Raw genomic sequence first — 22,941 nt, 5'->3', positions numbered from 1 at the left:
GTGAGAGCAAACGAACGTACAAAGCTACTCATGACACCCCGTCTTCTCTTCTATTAAAATTTAGGCGTCACGGCGCCTTCCTGACATACGCGCCAATGCAAGCAGAGCAGTTTGGGTAGCTTCCAGCTGATGACTTGACATGACCTGACCTTTCTTGCGGTTGATCGGGCCGCCTGGCCAGCCGGAGGTGCCGGCTGCCGTCGGTAGAGAGCTCCACCCGCCGCTGGTGGGCGCCCTATGGGCCACGAGACCGCTCCGTCCGCCCGGGGCGCGCCGGCTGAACACTCCGGCTGAGCCGCGGAGCCAGCCAGTGCTCGGCCGCAAGAGCCGGCTCGTCCCCTGCAGCCGGGGATGGCCAGCCGGCACCGGACGGGCGCTCGTCCAGCGCTCGTCCGGACGAGTCAGCGCAGTCACTGGACGCCGCCGTCACGCGCAGCAGCGCTCGTTCTGGCGAGACGGCGCGGTCACTGGACGCGGCCGTCACGCGCAGCAGCGCTCATTCTGGCGAGACGGCGCGGTCGCTGGACGCCGCCGCGCGCGCATACACACACAGCACAACGCACGTTTCTCATTTTATTGTGCCGGCGCAATTTACACGTACCTATTTACATTATTCCTCAACGTCAAACTCAATCTGACTAGTAAACACACCAAGATCGGCTGGTCTACTGCAGCTGCGCGGCAGGCGAGCCGCGCCTACCGATTCATTCAGCGTTCTCGTAGTTCGACCCTGTTCACATCTGGAAGGTATCTAGGTGGCGGTATACAGTGAGATTCCGTGCACCACTTAAACCGGGCATTCTGGTGGCGCGAGACCCTGGCAAACAGAGCACGGGCGGTTGTTCCGCTAACAGCCGGCGCTCAGAGAACTGGCGAATGGAGCGTGCCGGGGTGCCGGCGTCGCACGGGTCACCACAGGCAATGGAGTGGACCTGCGCCGCTGGGCGCCGCTAACAAGGCGTAACAGAGCAGTCAGATAGTAATCCGGATCGTAGTCTGCCTTACTGTGACCAGAGACAATGTTGCTGTGGCCAGGGAGCGAGCATTTCAAGACTGAACACTAAGACCAATCAAAATATTATCCAACAAAACTATAGGAGTACAACAGAAGACACAATGCACGGGCGCCAGCATATACGGCGCCTAATAAAACTCCATGTATAAAGATTAATCAGCAATAACAACCAAACGGAGCATTCTACGCGCACACAGTAGTTGAAACCACAAAACCGTACACCACATAGAACAACGGACAGATGAAATCGTTGAACGTTCCGTGGATTGCGACGATTGACGGGTGTATCTACATGTTGTGGACCGCGGCAAATCGTGGGTAGCTGTTTTCACTTGCTGGTATGGATTACCAAAAATGGCAAGCCATTGACGCGTCGCTTATGTCAAAAGAACGGCTCAGTACATTATTGGCATAAGTACCACTAAAAACATCGGCTCCGAGAAAAAACCTTTACAGTTTTCTACTGTCAATCACAATCGGCTATCAAAGTGAGAATGTAGATACCAGTGAATCGCCGCAATTTCAAACAATGCGCCGCTCCATGCATTTGTGATTTGAACGGTCGGAACGACACCCACTCTGGTAAACAATGATCTGCGCAGATCTGGAGTGGCAAGCTGTTGCAACAGCTAGAACACATTTAGAAACGGAGAGAAAGACAAATCCATCCCCTAAACATGTGCTACTCACTCAACCGGCCTCGAAATCGATGCATCGTCCGAAGAAAGTCGTTGTCAGCAATGACAGCACAGCTTCGACGCGAGCACGGACGAAATACCCGAGACCATTGCTAGAACAAAACATTTCGCTCCTCCTGCTCCCAGCACCACCCCATCCTGTCCACGCCCTTGACCTCCCGCTAAGACCCGTCGATAAACGACAACGCAACAACGAACACTGTAATACACCGGCACCCACAACTGAAACAGCGTCTACAGCCGCAGCGCCGCCGGGTCGCCGTCCTGCCGCGTTCCGCTCAGCGGAGGTGCCCGCTGTGGACCAGCACGTGCCACTCACCGGCGCTCAGTCAGCTGACGGGCTGGAAAACACGCAGCGCCAGACGCGTCTCGCGACCACCCCCTGAGCGGTGACACTGGCTCCGGCGTCGCCGCAGCCTACCGGCGCGGCGCGGGTCAGTACTTGGGACAGTCCTGGTAGAAGCTCTTGTAAGGCGAACTTGGCCGGAAGCCAAGCTGGCACGACGAGCTCGGCTGGGTGACCTGACACGAGGTCATCGCCCCCGGAATCAGTCGGTGGCTCTCGAACATTTCGCGTACGGACGGGAAGGGCTCGGCGGAGACAGGCGGTGGCGGCGGCGGCGGTGGCGGCGGTGGCGGCGGCTCGGTTGGGTACCAGCCGCCCGGCCGGCCGCCGTACTGCACCATCCCCTGCCCGGACGCCGCCATGCAAGCCATCTCGTCGGCGTACTGCGGCGCGTAGCCCAGCTCCGGCGGGTACAGGCCGCGCGCCGGCGTGTACAGCGACGTCGAGTCCAGCTGCGCCGGCGACGACCGTGACGTCATCAGCGAGTCGACGCTGAAGGCGCTGTTGTTGGAGCAGGGCGCCGGGTCCAGGGTGGTGGGCACCGCCGGCGGCGGCGGCGGCGGTGGCGGCGCCGGCTGCTGGCAGTCCATGTTGGTGTAAACGGGCTCGGCGGCCGGCGCCTCGACGCCCTGGCGCCGTCGGGCTGACGGACGGTAGCGCCGGCAGCTCCAGCGGCTCCGTCTTCAGCTTGCAGAGCGCCGGCTCGGCCGGCTTGGGCGAGCGGCAGGGGTCGGCCTTCCCGTCGGGCGCCTCCTCCTTGACCTTGGGCTCGCCGCGGCCGGGCTCCTTCTTGTCGGCGCCGGCGCCGTCGCGGTTCTTCTTGAAGCGCCTCCGCCGGCGCAGGTAGCTGCCGTTGTCGAACATGTTGTAGGAATCGGGATCGAGCGCCCAGTAGCAGCCCTTACCCGGCTTCTTATCGTCGCGTGGCAGCTTCAGGAAGCACTCATTGAGACTGAGGTTGTGTCGAATCGAATTCTGCCAGCCCTGCTTGTTCTCACGGTAGTAGGGGAACTTCTCCATGATGAACTGGTAGATGCCGCTCAGCGTGATCTTCTTCTCTGGCGTGCTCTGGATGGCCATGGTGATGAGAGCGATGTACGAGTACGGCGGCTTCACCATGTCCTTCACTGGCATCTGGTGCGGGCTGTAGGAGGTGGCGTACGGGCTGTACCGCGCCGCCACCGAGTACTGGTCATAGCTGTAGCCACTTGACGTCATCGGCGTCATCGGCGACATTGCCGCCATCGGCTGCAGCGAGTTGGCATAGCTACCTGAGTGTCGGTAGTAGGCGTTCTGGTCGGCGCCGAAGAGGGTGTGCATGCTTCCGGCGGCACACACGGGCACTCGGTGGCCCGTTGGAAACGTCGTGAACACTTATTCGCACCAGAGGAGCCACTGGGGACCGCTGATCACTAGCACCAAAACACGGCCCATTTATTCAATAAACATTAAAATATTTGTCGATGGCCAGAGAGTTTAGATTGGGTTTCTTCAAGTCGTATTATGGCCAGCCGCACTATAGTTTACAGTGATACCCCTGTGAAAACACCGAGCCTGTTTCTTTTCCGCGCGGCCCGCACAATACTGACGACTGGGCGAAATGAATTGAAAACAAGACCCTGGCTAAACCAACATTCGGAGGCGGCCGCAAGAGGGCCACGTCGGCTGCGCGAGTCGCAGCGCTCCCTGCTGTGACGTCACGCCAGGCGGCGCGACGATTGGTCGCCGGCACGAGGTCGGCGCCGAAGCTCCGCCCCCGGTGCGTCGGCCAATGGCGCTCGTCGGAGGTGTCTCTCTCGAGTGTTGAGCTGCCCGGTACCCTGTGACCGCCCTCCTCAATCGATGGCACTGACGGGGCACGCCGCCGGTCCCGCGGGCTATTATGCGGCTGCAGCTAAAGAGATTACGGGCGGTGACCGGGCGCCGGCGGGCCCAGCTATCCAAACAAGGACGGGCGACCGAGCTCCGCGGCGCACTGGCATATTGTCGGGCGAGGGACCTCCGCCAGGCTGTCGGCCGTTGGCTGCCGTTTTGACCCATCGCGTATCCCATAGCTGATTATCCAGCCTTTGTCGCCGCTGACATTCTTTGTCTAAAGGTATTTAGTATCTGTCAACTGTTCAGTGCATTTGTGAGGAACGTTATTCACATAGATAAGACAGTAATAATAGCATTGTTCCCTGGAGAAAAACCAGCCCATGCATGAGGATCCCATGCGCTCCTCCTCTGACAATTACATTTTTAGACGAATTTGAAACGAGGGCCCCGGCCGCTAGTCCATTAAAACTAATTTTCTTAGCTAGATGCATCGATGATTGTGCTGGGGTATAGACGCACGGACAGCGTGCGCCTAACCAGTTCTGAGCTGAGTTCATGAGCAACCAGCATCCATATCTAGTTTTTACGATGGAACATACAGAGGGCGAAAACGGGGTTCCATTTTTGGATACGCTAGTGCTGGTGGAAAGGAGGGACAATCGCATACTGTTAGAAAGGGAGCTCTTAAACCCACCAACTCTGGTCTAATTCTGCTCTGCGAATCTGCGCATCAAAATTCCACTAAGCACAACATAATCCGTAACATGTTCCACGGGGCTCTAAACAACCCATCAAGTACTGCAAAAGGAAAGAAAGGAGGTAAACAAAATATGGATTTTACTGTTGGGCAACGGATATTCTCCGCGACTTTCAAGTACAATATTGAAAGAAGTAAAAATAATCTAGAGCTCGCGGGAGGACGGGTGGTAGGAGCTGGAAACACGTCCGATCGGACGACGGATTCTTAACGCTACCTTACATAGATGAGCATCTGCTTTGGAAAATCAAACACATCGTTAAAAAAACGAAGCTGCCCGTGCGCATAGCTTGGAAGAACGACAATAAGCTGAAAAAGTTTCTGGTGAAATCTTCCTTCTCGAAGCCTAAGTGTCGGGGTGGCAATAGATGTCATTTATGCAAACCTGGGTTTCAAAGGTTTTGCACGCCAAAACCACGTGGCTCACGAGACCAGGTGTAAGCTGTGTGAAAAACATGGAAGGGACATAGTTTATGTCTGGGGTCCATGCGCCCCTTTCGTTTGAGATGTAATGAACACCTGCGAGACGCTAAAAACAAAACAGGGAATATCCCTTTCGGTGACAAAATTTTGGCAAAACACGCTCAGGCTGAAATCCGGGGAGGTAGCGACCCTATACCCCTTTCAGAGCTTAAAATCTTTTGCAGAACACAGGACCATCCAGACAGGAAAAAAAATTGAACCTTTTCTTATAAAAAGTCGGCGACCAAATCTTACCGTACAGGGCGCATCATAGCCGGTTATGCGAAGGTGATATGTGCCTTGATGTGTGATGTGGGCTAGCTTGAAATCGTATACATGTGTAAGAGATGCCTGACGCGTGACGTGCGATGCCTGTTCAATTGAAATCACTTGCATGTATAATTGGTGCATGATGTGTGGTGCCTGTTTACTTCAACTCGCTTGCATCGTTTGAATGAAGCGTGAATCGTGATGCCTGTTTACATGCATTCGTTTGCACGCACATTTTACAACTAAAGAGCTGATAAGAATATCGTGATGCCTGTTTACATGCATTCGTTTGCACGCACATTTTACAACTAAAGAGCTGATAAGAATATCGTGATGCCTGTTTACATGCATTCGTTTGCACGCACATTTTACAACTAAAGAGCTGATAAGAATATCGTGATGCCCGTTTACATGCATTCGTTTGCACGCACATTTTACAACTAAAGAGCTGATAAGACTATCGTGATACCTGTTTACTTGAATTCGTTTGCATGTACATTTGTTTTCGCGAATTCGAATTCTTATATGTGCACTGTATCGGGGTAATGACTGGCAGCCGCTCTTTGGTGTCCTGTAAAAGCTGTGGCTTACTGTTAAAAAACAAAAAAAGCGAGTAGTATCATCGGTAGGCAATTTTGAATTCACCTCTGCCATTGTTTCGATAAAGGCATGTTGCTGAAATATTAACCCACCTACATCTTCTTTCCTCTGATTTTTCTCCGAGGAATAGAGTTGTTACTACTGTCTTGTCTATCCAGTATCTTGTCAAATTTAGATCTTGTATTTCACGTTAATAACATTTTGCTCTTCTGTGCCTGTTGATTCACATTTCTATCAAGGTGTTTGCAATGCAAGAAAGGGTTGTATCATTCGGGAACGAAAGTGAAATTCTGAACGTCTTTTGAACGTCAGTTTTCCAGCGCACTCGCATCGTATTCCAGCACTGCCACACATTCATGGCCTTCTGGAGCTGTTTGCAAATCGGGAATTAGCATATGATATTCACATGCAATTTTATGTCACTTTCCAGATTTTCCATTACACCAGCTTAAAGAGCGCTCGTTGAATGTTCTGCCCATCCAGAACTGGCAGCCGTGGCTCGGTACTTTGGCGCACCACACAAGCTGTAACCCTATCACGCGCAGGCTCCCCCAACCAGTCTAGTGTGGGATTGGTTTCGCCACAGGCAGGCACCGGATTTACTACATGCGGTGAATATTCCTGAACGCAGACCGCTTAAAGCCCTTACAGGCTTGAGCGGCAGCCTGATGTAAATCGCGCATTAGCATAACGACGATAGAACCAAAGTTTTCACCACAGAACGAACAAAGCGCCCGCAGAGCGCAGTCAACGTCCGACCGCCAGCTTAGCCGTCTCGGCAGCTCAGCACCATCGGCACCTCGCCATCAGCACCACCACCATCACAACCATCGGTTACATTCAAGCGCGGTGCTCGCCTGCAGACAACGCACCGACCGACGCATTGGAGCCCACGCCTGTCAACCGTGTGTTCAGTGTCACCGACGGCGCCCGCTGAACTAGAGCGAGAGTTGCCTGTGAAGCAGATACCGGTTAGCGCTATACACGAGAGCTGTGTTTGCAGGTCCGAGTATGCTAAATGGATCGGCGGAATGCGCAGCACTAACCAGCTGAAAAGACACGCTTAACTAAAGGGGTGTTTGAGGACACTGTTAACTGTGGCGATGCTCCATAACACGGCTAACTATGGCGATGCTTCACAACACAGTCAACTGTGGCGACGTATCGCGATACGATTAACTAAAGCGATGTTTCGCGACACGGTTAACTAAGGCGATGTTTCGCGGCACAGTTAACTGTGGCGATGTATCAAGACACGGTTAACTAAAGCGATGTTTCACGACGCGGTTAACTAAGGCGACGTTTCACGACACAGTTAACTGTGGCGATGTATCACGACACGGTCAACTAAAGCGATGTTTCACGACACAGTTAACTAAGGCGATGTCTCACAGTGCCTCGTAAAGTGAATGAGAACATTGGAACTCGTTATCGCTGTGGTGAACTCCAGAATGAAACCTCGCGAGTAATTTAATGTGATGTGTGGCGTTCTGCCTATCGTTTTCTACAAAAAACGATACACTAAAGCCGTCTAGGATTTTCACGTCCGATGAGCTATGTAATCCACAACCTTCGTTTTGCATTTTAGCACATGACCCATGTGACTAACCTTGCGGTAAATGTGACACAGAATATCATGCGAGTAGGACAGGCTCTCGCGCATTTCAAGGCCATCGTCATGAGATGGCGAAAGTGGACTCCTCGGTCGTCGAATTTTGTCTTCTTACGCGCAGAGCGTTACAGGGCAGGAGCCGGTCAAGGAAAAGTGTGCCGAAGTCGGCCTTGAACCAAAGATTTCCCATGTAAAACACATATTTTCACGCATATGAACTAATTGCGCCGCCGAGGAGGTACTTCCATGATGCTACAAGAAGTGAAGATGTGTGCTCCCCCCCCCCCCCCCGTCGTTTGGTAGTCTGCGCGTCTCCATCGCGATGTTACCTCGCAATGACTTCACACATGCTGATGACCTGGTATTCGATGATTATGGCGCTGATCAGTGGTGTTGATGTTGATCGCGATCAACCTCACCTAAGAGAGTTTATCATTTGGTGCACAACGTATGCGCACGGCTGACCGCTCACCCCGTGACTCAGCTCAAAACGGCTGACCGCTCACATCGTGTTTCAGCTCAAAAAAGCTGGCCGCTCACCCCGTGTCTCAGCTCAAAACGGCTGACCACTCACCCCGTGTTTCAGCCCAAAACGGCCGACCACTCACCCCGTGTCTCAGCTCAAAACGGCTGACCGCTCACCCCGTGTCTCAGCTCAAAACGGCTGACCACTCCCCCGTGTCTCAGCTCAAAACGGCTTACCACTTACCCCGTGTCTCAGCTCAAAACGGCCGACCACTGCCTCCTGTCTCAGCTCAAAACGGCTGACCGCTCACCCCGTGTCTCATCTCAAAACGGTTGACCGCTCACCTCGTGTCTCAGCTCAAAACGGCTGACCACTCCCTGGTGTCTCAGTTCAAAACGGCTGACCGCTCACCTCATGTCTCAGCTCAAAACGGCTGACCACTCCCCCCGTGCCTCAGCTCAAAACGGCCGACCACTTACCCCGTGTCTCAGCTCAAAACGGCTTACCACTCCCCCGTGTCTCAGTTCAAAACGGCTGACCGCTCACCTCGTGTCTCAGTTCAAAGCGGGTGACCGCTCACATTGTGTCTCAGCTCAAAACGGCTGACCGCTCACCCCATGTCTCAGCCCAAAACGGCTGACCACTCCCCCCGTGCCTCAGCTCAAAACGGCCGACCACTTACCCCGTGTCTCAGCTCAAAACGGCTTACCACTCGCCCGTGTCTCAGTTCAAAACGGCTGACCGCTCACCTCGTGTCTCAGCTCAAAACGGCTGATCACTCCCCCGTGTCTCAGCTCAAAACGCAGAACGAAGCAAACATGTCATCAACATTGCAGGCTACCGTTCAAACTATGCGATAAGTAAAGCATATAACCAAAAATTTACTTCGAGCCCATGCAGCTTAAAGTCATGAACAACACTGTGAAGCGCTCTGCGCCATCCGCTGCTCACAGACGCCCCTGTATCACACACGTAGTAAGGTGCAGCATATGGAGGCGCACACTGGCAACACCCGTTTTGCACGTTCAGAGGTCGGTTCGTCTTACCGTCACAACTCTCGCTAAAACGTGCGCTTTGCAGCCCGTTTTGAAGTCGGCATATGACCGAGACGACTCATCATCTTCTGGCCTCGCTATACTCTCATACTATACATCATTGCGGAGACGCTTAAAGCTGTTTAACCTCATCTCGATCGTGATCTTCCTTTGATCACTTTGCTAGGTCGTGTCGTCATGAGTTTAGGCCGCGTTTTTCTACTGGAACCACCTTGTGTATCTAAGACGAAATGCTGTCGGCTGCGGGCCACGAACAACCTTCTTATTTCGCCATGAGTTTGTATCAATGTTTCCATGAGACACCACGACAGTGTCTTACTAACTTGCGGCTTTATTGCATGGACACGGCTTGGTTCTAGAGCATCTGTGCTGTGCCGTTCAAAAGTGAATGCGATTCAATGCGGGCATAAGCGATCTCGGTTTCCAGTGTGAGCAGCTAGGGATTTATGCGAGGCTCGCCCCTAGAGCTGTCTCCCTCTTTTTCTCTCCCACCCGACTCTGTCTTTATTAAGTTTTAGAGCGCCTGTTGTTATGACGCACTCGATGCATTCGTCGGAACAGGCGCTGGCGAAACTGATAAACTTGCCTCAGACAAAATAATTCCCTTTCAAAAACTTTGGAAGAGGGGTGAGATTTGAGTTTAGCCATTCTTGACGCCTGATTGTGACGCCAAATGGTAAATTGACGTAGACGATCCATATGTTAAAATATCTGTGTCCATCAAAAATTGTCGTCAACCCATATGTGTAGATGTTGGTAAAGTTGTTCAATACAACTGCATTTCAACAATTGCCTTATTCAGGCTTTAAATAGAAAATACGTTTACGGGTTTTTATTTACATGGGCGTTACCAGCAGTTAGCACCACGTGATGGGTTGATACTGCGGCAGTGAGTGCAAAATATCACTCACAGGGTTGCACGCATTTGACAGGCGTCTTAACTGCGTATTGAGCTGAAAAGGGGAGTGCAAAAGTGGCAATGCTGCTTTTAATCTGCATTCGTTAGGACTGGAAATATAACTTTTGGGAATTAAAGTGACCATTGCGCTCTGGACAACGCCAAGCTGGAACTGGGGGGGGGGGGGGGGCAATACTTTCAACGAAACCAGGCCGCGGTAACAACAATCTTATTCTGTAAAGCTTTGTAATCACTCTTCCGCACACAGAAGGTGACACTGTCTTCAACGTGACCCTCCTAAGTACGCATCTGTGTCCGAACTGTTGCGTAGAAGCTCCTGCATCGTTATCAGCCTTTCTCTGCTCCGTCACCCACCCTGCCACAGCCTCTTCTCTGCCACCAATTAAGCTCTCGTTTTCACGCCAGTTGGATACTGTTTTACGTACACGGCACCGCTCTAAGAAGAGCGTAGCGCTCTAAATCTCACCATCCTTCCAGTCACGTCAAACCAGACAACGAAATGTTCGGCACGTGGGGAGCGACGGCACCAGCAGGCGCTATGCTCTCACCGAGGCGACTGGTCTCGTGACCAGCCGTTTCCAGTGCGGTATGTTGAGGCGTCGCCCAATTTTCAGATCGCTCATATTTTCGTGTCGTGGATATGCTGGCGTGCCTTTGTATCTCCGGTCGCTGAGATATTACACAAAGTTTCTATCTAAGGTCGTGGGTGTCAATGGGGGCGTAGAAGTTTTGGACATGATTGTCTGCGCAGGCGTACACCAGCGACCAGTTTCAGTACATACTGATCTATGACCATGCGCTATCCTTACATGAGCGTATCGTCTCAAGCAGGATGGCATGCAGGAAACTTTGACACCTGGGCTAACCGAAATAGCCATTATTCTTGGGCGACGTCAATTTGACGTGACGTGACGTCCATTTGACGTCACCCAGTGGAATCGATCATTTCACTCGCTGAGTTTCAACAGCTACATGAAATAAACTTAAGAATATTACATTACATTACAACATAAGAACACCAACATAAAGTTAAGAACATTATAGGTTTTGCGGATAATACCGTCACCGAAAAAAACTGTTTTAATCCATGTGTCTGCTTTCGGAAAAGGATGATTCTGTGTTAGCTGACACGCTCCAGGATCGCGCAGCTGTCACTGATAGCCTATCGTGGTATTCGACTTACTCTCATTGTCAATCATTAAGATCAATTCATAGTGCTATCTGTTTCTACGGCATTTCTGCGGATGCACTAGATGTTTATTCTACGGAAATCCGTGATTCCCAGCACATTTATTTCTTTTCCGTTTTTGTTCAGAGCAGAGTTAAGAGATGCAGCTTTACGCAGCGATAAAACACACACACGCATGGCCCTGTTCCACAGGTTTCGGAGGACCGGTAATCCAGAACCTCACGCAGGTGTCTATTGGCTGAACTGTGAGATTGCCAGCAACCTTCGACTTTACGCCTGGGTGGGTGTTCGAGAATCCTGTAAATTCGTCGGACCGTTCTATCTCAAATGCTCCATGAAACAACGTAGCCATGACTGTTGACCCGTTTGGCATAGGTTCTTTACGGATATCTTCTCGCATCGCATTTCTTGAGCTGGGTAAGAAGGATTGTTATTGCCACGTGGCTGATTTCTCTTTTACAGCTGTTCGATATCACTGGCCAAGGATCGTTGCAGTCTTCCGACTCTTTTTTCTGTAGGGGTAGGACACCAGTACATACAAACCACCTAAGAGGAGTGTTCTACATTTGTACAGGGGATTGAACTGCAACAGCCATCTTGAAAATCACTGAGTGCAGTTCGCACTCCGCCCCTCTTAAGACCTGAACCTCCTAGCTTCTGAGTCGCACGCCCGCGAATACGTGCACGCTATTTCAGAGAGGCTTCAAGATCACCCAGGCATTTAATGCCATCGAAACATCATTGACGTCATAATGACGTCAATGAAATTTTGGCATACCATTGGCCAGCTGACGATTAAGACCCAGAAAAGATGAACGTCGAGTCGTTCATACCTGGCGTTCGCGAGCACGATTTCCAGATGTGGCGACCGTCAATTGGCTCTCATCAATGTTGCGCAATGTGCGATGACGTAATCAAACAATGACGCACTGAGGAGCATATTTACTAAACAATGAAGCTGTGCTGTCTTGAGAATGTTTCCACTTAAAAGTATACCAATAGTTATAAGCTAAATCATTCTATCATATCGATGCTTGTCTCAATATCTTCAAATGCGGAACATTCCATTTACAGCACACAGGCCAATTTTATTGCGTAAGACTCACTCGAGGAATGGTACCTTGCCTGGCTTGTGACGTAAGTGGCTTGGGATGGTCAGGAGTCCTCTCCAACCCGTGACTACGTCACAAGTATGCCAGTCCAGTAATGGGGCGTCCGTCGCCATCATTCCCTAAGCCTGCGCTTCAGCGGGCGCATCCCAGGAGCGTGAGCGTGCCGAGGTTGGGAGCGGAGAGAATTCTACGTGGCCAGACCGAAAAAAGGAGAGGCCCAGACCAGAATCATCATCGGATTTAGTCCGCCCACGCTCAGAGTAGGGGAGAGAGAGGGTCATGTTTCGTTTTAAGTTAAGTCACTGGATATTGAGAACTGCGCGCACAACCAGGAAGGGTATTAGTAACTGAGTCCTGAGGCCAGAGGACAGTGACAATAACACCTCTGCTCCTTCCCCGCCCCCGCCCCCCCTCCCGCCCCCTATTTTTATCCACATCCGAGCGTAGCAGCTCTTGGATTATTAATCTCGCTTGCTGATTTGTTACACTGGTACGGTCGGAGCTGGTGTGGCTGTGAGACAGGCTCTACATCTCCTGATCTTCAAAGGCAGCCAGCGCGCAAGAGCTGCTTTCATGTTTGTCATCACGATTTAAAGCACGCAATTATCCCATTAAAACGTCCAACGAAGCATCCGCACCCCACATCATACCCTTTGGCGTTGCATAGCCCACAATGCCTCAGGTCGGCGATTGTCCAGGGACACGGCACTGTAGCGGATTGGTAGGATAAAGCTCACGACACTCTGTGATCCCATCAAGGCTCTTACCCCAATTAACTTCTAAGTTGCATAATAGGTCGTTTAAAACGTCACGCCCATTGCATGGAAGCTTCTTGCTGACTTGATTTCATTGGGCGTTGAAGGTGATGTTCGTTCTTTGTGACAATTTCTTTAACCCTTTCATGTTTTCCGTTTTAAAGATGTGTAGTGAACATTCAGAAATAATCAACATCAGCTCAGCGAATTCTAAAAAGATAAACGAATGGAAATCTCGAATTTCCGACAGTTTCTCCGGTTGACCGATTTGTCGTCCGACGACGTCGAAACAATACACGGCCGCGAACATTGTTATACTGCACCGCCTGACATTGGAGTCGTGCGGTACAGTCTACCTGGGCAGGCGACGCCCAGGGTTCCATTGTTTCTGCTCTCGAGAGCCTTGCAAGCATCAGGTGCGGCTTTTCATCCTACACCATCGCTGCACCTGCGCCAGGGACAGGGCTGGGGCTGCGCTCCACTCCAAAAAGGTGTGACAGCGGTCATTCGGCTGCAAGGCTGCGCGGTCTCCGTGACGTCATAGAGGATTCGGCGGCCGGCAGATCGCTGAACAACGGACGGGAGATGGTGCATAGCATCGAAAACTATTGGTCTGGTGAAAATGACCAAGGTCTCAAACTGGTACGTGCTCTCCGTTCTATACATTTGATCCACAGCAGCGTACTTTAATCTCCAAAAGCCAATCCACGGCGGGTAATGGCGGCTCCCTGCCGGCTGGCCAGCCGCCTTGCCGCGCATGATGCATCCGCCAACCGTATGCACCGGTGCGTGCCAAATCCTCAGTGACAACACAGCGGCCGTGCACTCTATTTGGTCCGCGTCGTCGCCTTCTCCGTTCCGTGTTGAAGGACCTGTGTGACCCCCTCCCCCTCTCCCCTCTAGACAGTGGCAGATGCCGCTATCGGTTCTGAACGTGCCTACCAGATTCCAACGGCTTCGTGCGGCAAACACGCTTTTATGTGATGGGACTAACTTGGGCTCCAACGCTCATCTTGCTCAGCACGCTGGCAAGCGCATACAGCGCCGCTTTTGCTCGGTAACACTAAGGCCTGGGTCGTGTGCATCACTTGATTATTATAGGATATTGTGAGCATGCTACATAACACACCCACTTCCACGGCCGTAGTAACAGAGGGGGGGGGGGGTTTGGCCCCACTTTTAAGAATGTTTAATTTTAACCATATGAAAATGCATGGAAAAATTGACTTAGAGAGATAGTATTGTTCGCCCCCCCCCCCCCCCTCCCCTCCCTCCCCGCCACTTTCTAGGAGTTCCTACCCCTATTCCTGCTGAGCTAAAACTTATTCTGTAATGGATGAATCCGTCATGTAAAGTGTGCTGAAACATAATGAAGTTGCCGGTTGTTGTAAGTGTGCGTGGAGTTGCAGCCGAACGAGAACTGTTTCAACGCCGCTGGTGGAACAAAGTCGAAGCATTCTGTGTTACGTAACATTCCTTTTCCATCGGCACAACTATTTTTGGACCGTGCTGGGAAGTGAGGGGCTGTCAGAGATTTCATATCGCAGCCATTCCATCCGGCTGGAAGAGGTTATCGGAAAAATAAGACGGAGAGTAGCCGCTTTGGTGCCGTATTTGTATGCATTGGTAAACATGCACATTTGTGTATAGATCTTTCCACGCTTGCATCAAACCCATGCATACTGTTATGAGTCGGATTATGTTACCTAGTAAAAAGCCTGCTTCCTGAGGAATGGCATGCTTCGAGCAGCGTGCTGCAGTTTTCCAGGTGCCGGTCTCCTTCACTTGCTCACAACCGCTCATCATCAGGCTCATTACTGGAGAGCTGGTAAACATATGCGCGGAACCAGGAGGACTAGCCCGCTCTAAAATGTACATAACCCCTGCTAGCCCCCTCAAACGTAAGCGGCGTTGGATGAGCTCAGCTCAGAGCTCAGAAATGAGCTCAGAGTTCAATTCATATTGTTTAAATCCGATAGCTAGAACACGTGTACCAAGTTCAAAATTCATATCAAATGAGCATCTTTATAGACATTTGTGTCTTTGATCCTTGTCTTTATTTCGTCCAAACTCTAGAATAATACCAGACCTGCCCGCGATGTGGATGGGCCGAGAGTGCTGAACGCTGGTCCAACCTCTAACGTTTACACCGGTGTCTTGTAAAGCAAAGCGGGTTTTGAGGTCATTTAAGTCAGAGATCACTCATTCTGGACCATGTATACAAGTAACCTAAACCTTTTACTAGGGACGCAGCCAGGATATAGAAGTTTGTGTTTTCGTATCTGCATCAAACGTGCAATCAATCTTTTTTAAAGTATCTTAAATTTTGGTAAGAAGAGATTTAGTATACTAACTGTCGTAACTTCGCAACATCACATTGCAGCATCGTAACTGCCCGTACAAACATGACCTCGTTTGTAACTAACAAACCACACCTTTATCCACGCATAGTCTTTACACATATATTGTTCAATTTATGCAAAGAAAGTTTAGCCGAAACCCGCTCGTAGAAGTCATATAGTTGGGAAATCCATGCTAAAAACCCTTCAACGTTTTGCAAAAGTTTCACGCCGTAATTCTTTGTGAAGACAGCTAAAATGAATATCATCGACATCGCCGCACAAAAACCGAACTGCACAAGACTTAAGCAGAATCGCAGAGTTAATGTTAAGGATGCCTTTTTAAAGACATGAGTAATGCGAACGGCCAACTGCAAAGAAAATGTTTTAAAAAGGCAAACATGAAAAACCGGCAGCTGGAAACGGCAGACAATGGAAATTACACGCAAATCACATGTGTACAGTGTATACTGACAAATCCAGTCGCATGACAAAAAATTTAAGCAGCAGGCAGAGAAAGCGATAATGAGTTTGTAAACTAGAATGTCAAAATATGCGGTAAATTAGACATTGACAGTGGCTTGGGAGACACGCATACAATGCAGTATGACTATAATGAGTGCCATGAGTGCGCTTTGTATATCATGCTAAGCATTGAACTCAGTGCGCCCAAAACCCTTCGGCCCATCAAAAGCTAATGCCATATTCATAGAACCCAACAGGTCTCAGCGCGTCATTAGAGAGGACGTCGCAATTCACTTGCAATCGCAGTCGTTGAATCAAGGCATACGCAAAGCGTCAGTCAGCCCCATATATGACAGTGTTTTCAACCAACTGGTTAAACACCATCGTAATCATCATTCTTGTGTTTCATGGTGTGGGCATCTCCCATGTTACTGTCATTGTATAATGCGCCGAATATTTCCTGATTCTAATTCATAGAATCATGAAATAATTGGCATTCTCTCCGTCTGCATATTACATTTTCTCCCGACGACTGAATTCATTGGTATCCACTGCATATACATCATTTGCATGTCAATGGCAATGTCTGCCGTTTGAACTTTCCATAGGGGCGTAGTTTCCCAAAGTGAGTAGGGGGGCTCAACAGTGAAAAATGATCCAACCTACCCCCAAATATGCCAACAAACAGGTTTCTCTCCAGATTTGGCCTCTTCCCAAAGTTGGAGAACTGGAGCCTTACTTTTGGGAGGGGGGGGGGGGGCTGAATCCCCCAATTGAATATGAACCTACATCCCTGATTTCGGTCTTTTTCCTTAAACCCTTCGTTAACATTTCCTTCTAAGAAGAAAGAATGGTTGGCCATGAGCTTGAGTGGGTTCAGTTTGAACTCCCGAAGGCTTTTCTAGAACAGTCAACAAACAGTATGACACAGCCACATCAAAATTTTCAAAACTGTGGGAAAATGAATAGCGGATCTTTTGTTAAAACATCATACTTATCTTGTAAGGTCATTTATTTATGGCATGTCAAAGTCAGACCGTGGCTGCAAGCAAGCGTAATTCATGTGGAATTATTAAATTTGATGCGGTAGCCGAGTATTAGACGAAGTCATGCATCTCTGGGATGGTATCGCAGATAACAAAACATCTAATTTTGGAATTACTACAAATTGCGTTGATCTAGGGCCAGGTATGAGAGTCCGACCAAAGTCAAAACTAAACTGCTTTTTTACTTGAGGGCTTGCTGTATGAGAATGTTCCTGACGCTTATTTCGAATCTATTATTAACACAGACCACAACAGGCATGTTCCGTGAACTTCTTTAAGGTCAGAGCAGGTCACTGGCTCAGAATGGCTCAGATGAACATGTTGTTTTAGGAACATAGCACCTAGATTAATACTTGAGGTTTATTCAAATGCTAAAATAGAAGCAATCACGAAGGGTTTTGGTCACCATGACATTCTAAAGATCAAAAGGGTTATTTAACAATAATTAAAACCAGTAACCATTGCTGCGAACAGGTATCTTGGTTCAGGGGGTTGCAGGAAAAGGTCTGGGCACCAGTCTTGAGTTTGACATTGTTGGACCCTATCTGATCCGGAGGTCATGACCTAGGAACCTCAAAATTTGACACAATTGATTTCGTGTGCAGGTCAACGCACCCTGTGAATTTTGTGTACTTACCTTTCCTAATGTTTGAGAAACTAATCGACCCTCACCCAAGCAAAGGATGTTCAACCGGCCACCCGGGTACATGTTGACGTTCATCACGCGGTTAAAAGGTTCATCCACATTTGTATGGGGTTTTAAACCAAAAAAGCCATGTTGAAGATCATTTGTTGCATTTCACAATCTTGCTCTTCTTAAGACCTGAACCCCTGTAGTTTTTAAGCTACACACCCAAGAAGATGTGCAGACTTTTTTCGGGAAGACTCTTCCAATCATTTTGTATTTACTAGTCATACGGTGATTAAGGCCTTGAAGCAAATGTAACTGCCAAGGTACTCATATCCGGCGATTGTGAACATGATTTTCGGATATTACGGCCGTCAACTGACTCTTAATCAAGGTGGTAAAAGGTACGTTGGCGCAATCACACTATGGTGCATTAAGAAACATATTTACTACACAGAGAATTTATGCTGTCAGGAGCAGCCTTCCCCCTTCAAAATATACCAAAAGTTGTAAGTGAGCTTATTTCGTCATATCTGATGCTTCAATGTCTTCAAATGTGTAGCATTCCCTTTGAGATCAGTTTTCATCTCGCTAGATTTTGTCCCTGAACGTTGCTATTATTCACGCTGACCCGCGGGTAATGTAACAAAATACATCGAAATATCATGCATATTTGTTCTTTACTATAATGCATCTATCGGTCTAGTACATCTCTGGGTGTAACACATTTATCGATCAAGTGCATATAATGCACCAAAATATAGGAAATATTGATATAAGCAAGACAGGACTTCTTCAGCTTCGTGTTTTTCAGAGCTATGGGCTATGCGATCTTATGCTCAGTTATCGGCCTTCAGTTTATAATGGGAGATACTGATTTAGCAACGTTATAGAGCAAAAATTGGCTATTTTGAACCAACAAAATAGCCGGCTTGCTATGGGCCGCCTGTGAAAGCGGCCTACAGCAAGCCGTTTTCACAGGCGTCTGTCACCGGGACGCAGTGATGAGTGGTACGCACCCGGTGTTTGTGCGGGAGGCGCGCGGCCCGCCCCTGTCCGCCCTCTCCGAGCGGCGGCCCCACTCGGCGCGGGCGTCGCGGCCGCAAATTTCCCCTATCGCACAAATGGCCGGTAGTGGAGTCGGCGCTCAAGGGCGGCCACTCGAGCGGCGAGAGGTGCTCAGCGGGCCTTGTGCCGACGCTCAGCGGTGCGGGGATCGGCGGAGAGTGGGGGTGGGGGCGGATAGCAAGCGCGGACGGCGACCGTCCCAGCACCGCACGCTGGGGACCTCCGGTCACGTGACCCAAACGGAACTCTTGTGGAAGCCGGTCTGAAACCCGGCGTTCGTGTGGTGGAATATTGGCTGGGCTAAGACCTGTTCCATTTGGAAGGGCCAGTTAAGGTACTAAGCCAAGATTTGCACCAACTAGAAGCGCCGATTGAAGTACCATTTTTTTGGAATTTCATAGATTTCTAAGGTTTGATGTGGCCATTAGATGGATAGGAACAAAAACATTCGATTTTTTGACAATCGATGCCATTCTGTCGTGTCGCAAATTGGAATGCATCTCAACTAGTTTAGGACTGCTCGTTTTGAAAATAATTTCGTTCTGGAACAAAAGCTTGTTGATTCTTGAGCACGTATCGCAGATAAAGCATACTAGGGAATGCTCTTTTTTGAAACATGAGATAGACAGTTTTTTAAATGTAATGCATCGATAGAAAGGGCATCGATGTTAATGTTTTCGAGAGAGCCTGTGATGCTCATTACTTACCTAGTTACTATTCGTTACCGCTCACCAGCCGACTAAGCTTCCGTTGCTGGGTTTAGTGACAGTCAGGCTTGGCGGACATCGATCAAAATGAAAATCGTGGATGCCATAACGAAAGCCTGCGGCGCGCATTATCCGCCCCAGGTCATTTCCTTTCCTCTTACGATTCTAGTGAGGGAATGCAGCAATGCGAGTAGTGACGAATGTTATTGACTGCAGTTCGTAGTTGTTTGAAATTTAAGACAAAACTTGGAAATTTTGGGACAACCTTAGCTTATAGGACACTTTTTGCGCGGACAACCGGTCCATCCATGGACTCTGGATTGAAATCCGGGCAAGAACTTCCAGGAAATTGTACCTCTGGTCCCAAAGTATTGAGTGCCTTTATAATCGTATCTATGCTTTATTTGTTGCGATTGGATTGGACATACCATTACGTCATGTGCAAATTACTTTGCAATCATTGTCTGCAACTTGTAAAAATCTAACGGCTTTTTGAAGCCATAAGCGAGATAGGCTATGCCCTGTTATGAGGGGTCAGAGGGTTTTCTGTTCACATGGATATTTCATATTTGCAATGTCATCGGAATTTGCGTCCACGATGGTCCTACCAGCAGTGAAACGAAAGTGACAAGCACTGTGTGCGGCGATAACACTCCACGGACCAAAATTGTGCTTCCGATAAGCCTGTTTAGCATGCAGCGCCGCCCGAGGCCGCAGCGGCGGATCAGGGTGGCGGGTGCGGCGGCGGCGGCGGCAGCGGGGGATCAGAGAGAGCGGGATCAGAGAATCAGAATCAGGGAATCTCTCAGCGCCGGCGCACAATGCGACCGCGACGCCGCGCGGGCGGGCGCCGACCGCTGCCGTCGGTGACGGGCACACGCCAATGTCAGCACTCGGCTCAATCTGTCAGCGGCTAAATCCGTTTCCACCCCTGCCTCTTCCGCTCTCGCTGGCGCGCCGGCCGCCCCGGCGGTGACGAGACATATTTTGCGCCGCTTCGAACGTGATGTGCGGTGTTTACCTATGACTGCTGATGGATGGAGGACTCTATAAATATTAATTCGTACAGGAGAGCCGATCTGTTCTCGTTAGTGGCGCGGCCGGGCGGCGGCGGCGGCGCGCACACAGAAGGGTAAACAGATGGGTCCGAAAACCCGCCCGCAGCAGTAATTCCGGTCAGGTCAGTTAGAGCGGAACGCAGTCTGCGGCAGCACGACGACCCCCCTATTTTGAGCCTGCAAGGAGGCATCAAAATACTGGGCAAGATTATCTCTAGGTGACAACTGGGAGTTGTATTTGTTTAGATCACTTGTGCCCATCGTGAACAGAAGAACAGCGTGTCATTTTCGTTGCTCCAAGGCCACACCGTAGATAGCCACCGACTCCATGGTGCCACCCTTCCAAAGGTGTGACTATGGGCTTTGCATAAAGGAATTGCAAGGGTTTGCGTAATGCAACGAAGGCAGGAAAGCTGCCCGGATAGGACTGAGGGTAGTGATCGCAATGTGGACCAGACTGGTAATTAATGACGGACAAGAAACGACAATCATGCCACGAAACAGATAGCATTCCGTTGGGCGAAGCCGGAGTAGAGACCAGGCAGCGGGACAAAACAGGAACTATTTCCGTTGTAAACTAATCTTTATTTGTCCCATGCTGACGCGAGAACTTTGCAGACAAGTTGCGATAGGAAATTGAGTGTTAAGCTAAGAAAACGTGAATGGCGAGCAGCGACCACAAATCTTAACAGCGACATGTATAGGTATTACACAATAATCGTACTCGTCCACAGCTTTACAAAAGCTCCGGCAAGTGTCGGAAAACTCACTTTTTATATTAACACCTTGCGTGTACCGTCGCATGGTTGATGTAAAATGGGATGGAAGGGAACGTGCCTTCTCCCTCTCCCCTCCCTCCCGACGTACACTGTTCACGTGTCCACAGTCAGGTCCATTTAACCTTTCTCCGCCCTCCGTGCCAGAAGATTATGCCTCCTCATGTTTTTCCATCGCTATTTCCAACCCATTTGTAATGACTCCTGGAAACATTGTGACCTTTTCGTGGTATGTTGATCGCATTCCGCGCCATAGTTTTCGAGAAAACGTCGGTGAGGGCCGGCTCAAGGAATTGATCTCGGGGAGATCTACGCTGAAATTCGCCGTCTCCCTGTCAATGTTTATGACTGCGGGATTGTAGCCATCCTTTGCCTACTCATGGGTGACCAGCAGAAGCCTTCGAGCCTCATGACTGCGGGATTATAAGTATCCTTCGCTTAGTTACGGGTCACCAGAAGAACTATTCCGGGTTCATGGTTATGGAACCATCGCTATCCTTTGCTTATTCATGGGTCCATGTTTATGTCTGCGTAGTTAAAGCTATGCTTCGCTTGGTCAATGACAGCTCAAATGAATTATATATATACATATATATATATATATATATATATATATATATATATATATATACATATGTGTATATATATGCGCATATATGCATATATATATATATATATATATATATATATATATATATTGTGCATGCGAATATATACACATATATGTATATAAATGCACATATATGCATATATATATATATATGTACATATATATGTTGTGTATACGTGTGTGTCAAAGCATATTCATGTTAAAAGCATGGATATGCTCTAACATCTATGACGCATGGAATTTTGTGAGAGACTCTCCTGGGTCACCAAGAGGAATGTGAAAGGATACTTAGGATAATAACCGTCATTGCATGAAGGCTATCTCAAACCCCTAATCACAAACATTGCCTTTGTTATGCATGTTTTATCACATTGATGCAATATCAAAACCTGTAGGTGACCTCAGGTGTGACAAAGCAGAGTGGCAGGCAGGCCTTGGATACAGAGCTTACTGCTCCCCTGTGCATTCGAGTCTCAGTGCTTCGGGTAAAGGAGATATGCGTGTCATGTAGACAGATGCAGTGCTGTTGTCGGGCCTGGAACCACATCCGCTCAGCCAGCAAACCTTTTAGCGGGCTCGGGTCCAGCACCGGAGAGCGATGAATCAAGCATCGGCGATATTATCGGTCATATATGGACGAACTTCTCTTGTCTTGAACGCTCTCACCACGCTTTCGTCGACCTGTTATCTCCTTTTAATATCCACGTCTTAGTGTTTTGGGTTTCGCTCTGATGCATGTTGCAAAAAGATCAGAACGAAAATAGTGACTGCGCCTTATTCGCTTGTTTGGCAATGATCATTCGAGAGTTTTCTTCTCTTGTTGTTGCTGCCTAAAGAAAAACTGTTGGATCCATTTATGACTGAATGCTCCGACCTTGACTGAACTTGACCATGGCATAGCAATATGAGTTATTTTTACCACTATGGAGCTTCAGCTCATACGGCACCGCAGTCGGTCAAAATTTATGTACATATGTACAAAATTTATGTACACAACAATGCTACGTTTTTCGGCATATCAAGCAAATGGTCAGAAAAGACTCTTTGTTCGTACATTCCATACATGACTTCAGCTTGCACTGCCTGTATACGCGTAGGATTTCCGAGCTTTCGAACTAACTTACAACATGAGCAACAGGCCCGTACATATTGAGCAAAGCCAATTGCGTG

At 49.3% G+C, this 22,941-nt stretch overlaps 1 protein-coding gene across 1 annotated transcript; it reads right to left on the bottom strand.

Annotated features, from left to right (window-relative positions):
- Positions 1-560: 560 nt before the first annotated feature.
- Positions 561-3,649, bottom strand: LOC119105943 (forkhead box protein C2-like). The gene has a single exon (XM_037229513.1). It carries the CDS (start codon positions 3,377-3,379, stop codon positions 2,039-2,041), a length of 1,341 nt encoding a protein of 446 aa, XP_037085408.1. The 5' UTR covers positions 3,380-3,649; the 3' UTR covers positions 561-2,038.
- Between the last annotated feature and the right edge of the window lie 19,292 nt (positions 3,650-22,941).

The sequence above is a fragment of the Pollicipes pollicipes genome, unplaced genomic scaffold, assembly GCF_011947565.3.
Source record: "Pollicipes pollicipes isolate AB1234 unplaced genomic scaffold, Ppol_2.1 Scaffold_6138;HRSCAF=7277_pilon_pilon_pilon, whole genome shotgun sequence".
Classification (NCBI taxonomy): domain Eukaryota; kingdom Metazoa; phylum Arthropoda; class Thecostraca; order Pollicipedomorpha; family Pollicipedidae; genus Pollicipes; species Pollicipes pollicipes.
This window is presented reverse-complemented; position numbering and strand designations above follow the sequence as displayed.

Bases quoted from the DNA above. Each gene is read 5' to 3' on its own strand.
- LOC119105943 (XM_037229513.1), bottom strand. From the start codon at position 3,379: ATGCACACCCTCTTCGGCGCCGACCAGAACGCCTACTACCGACACTCA.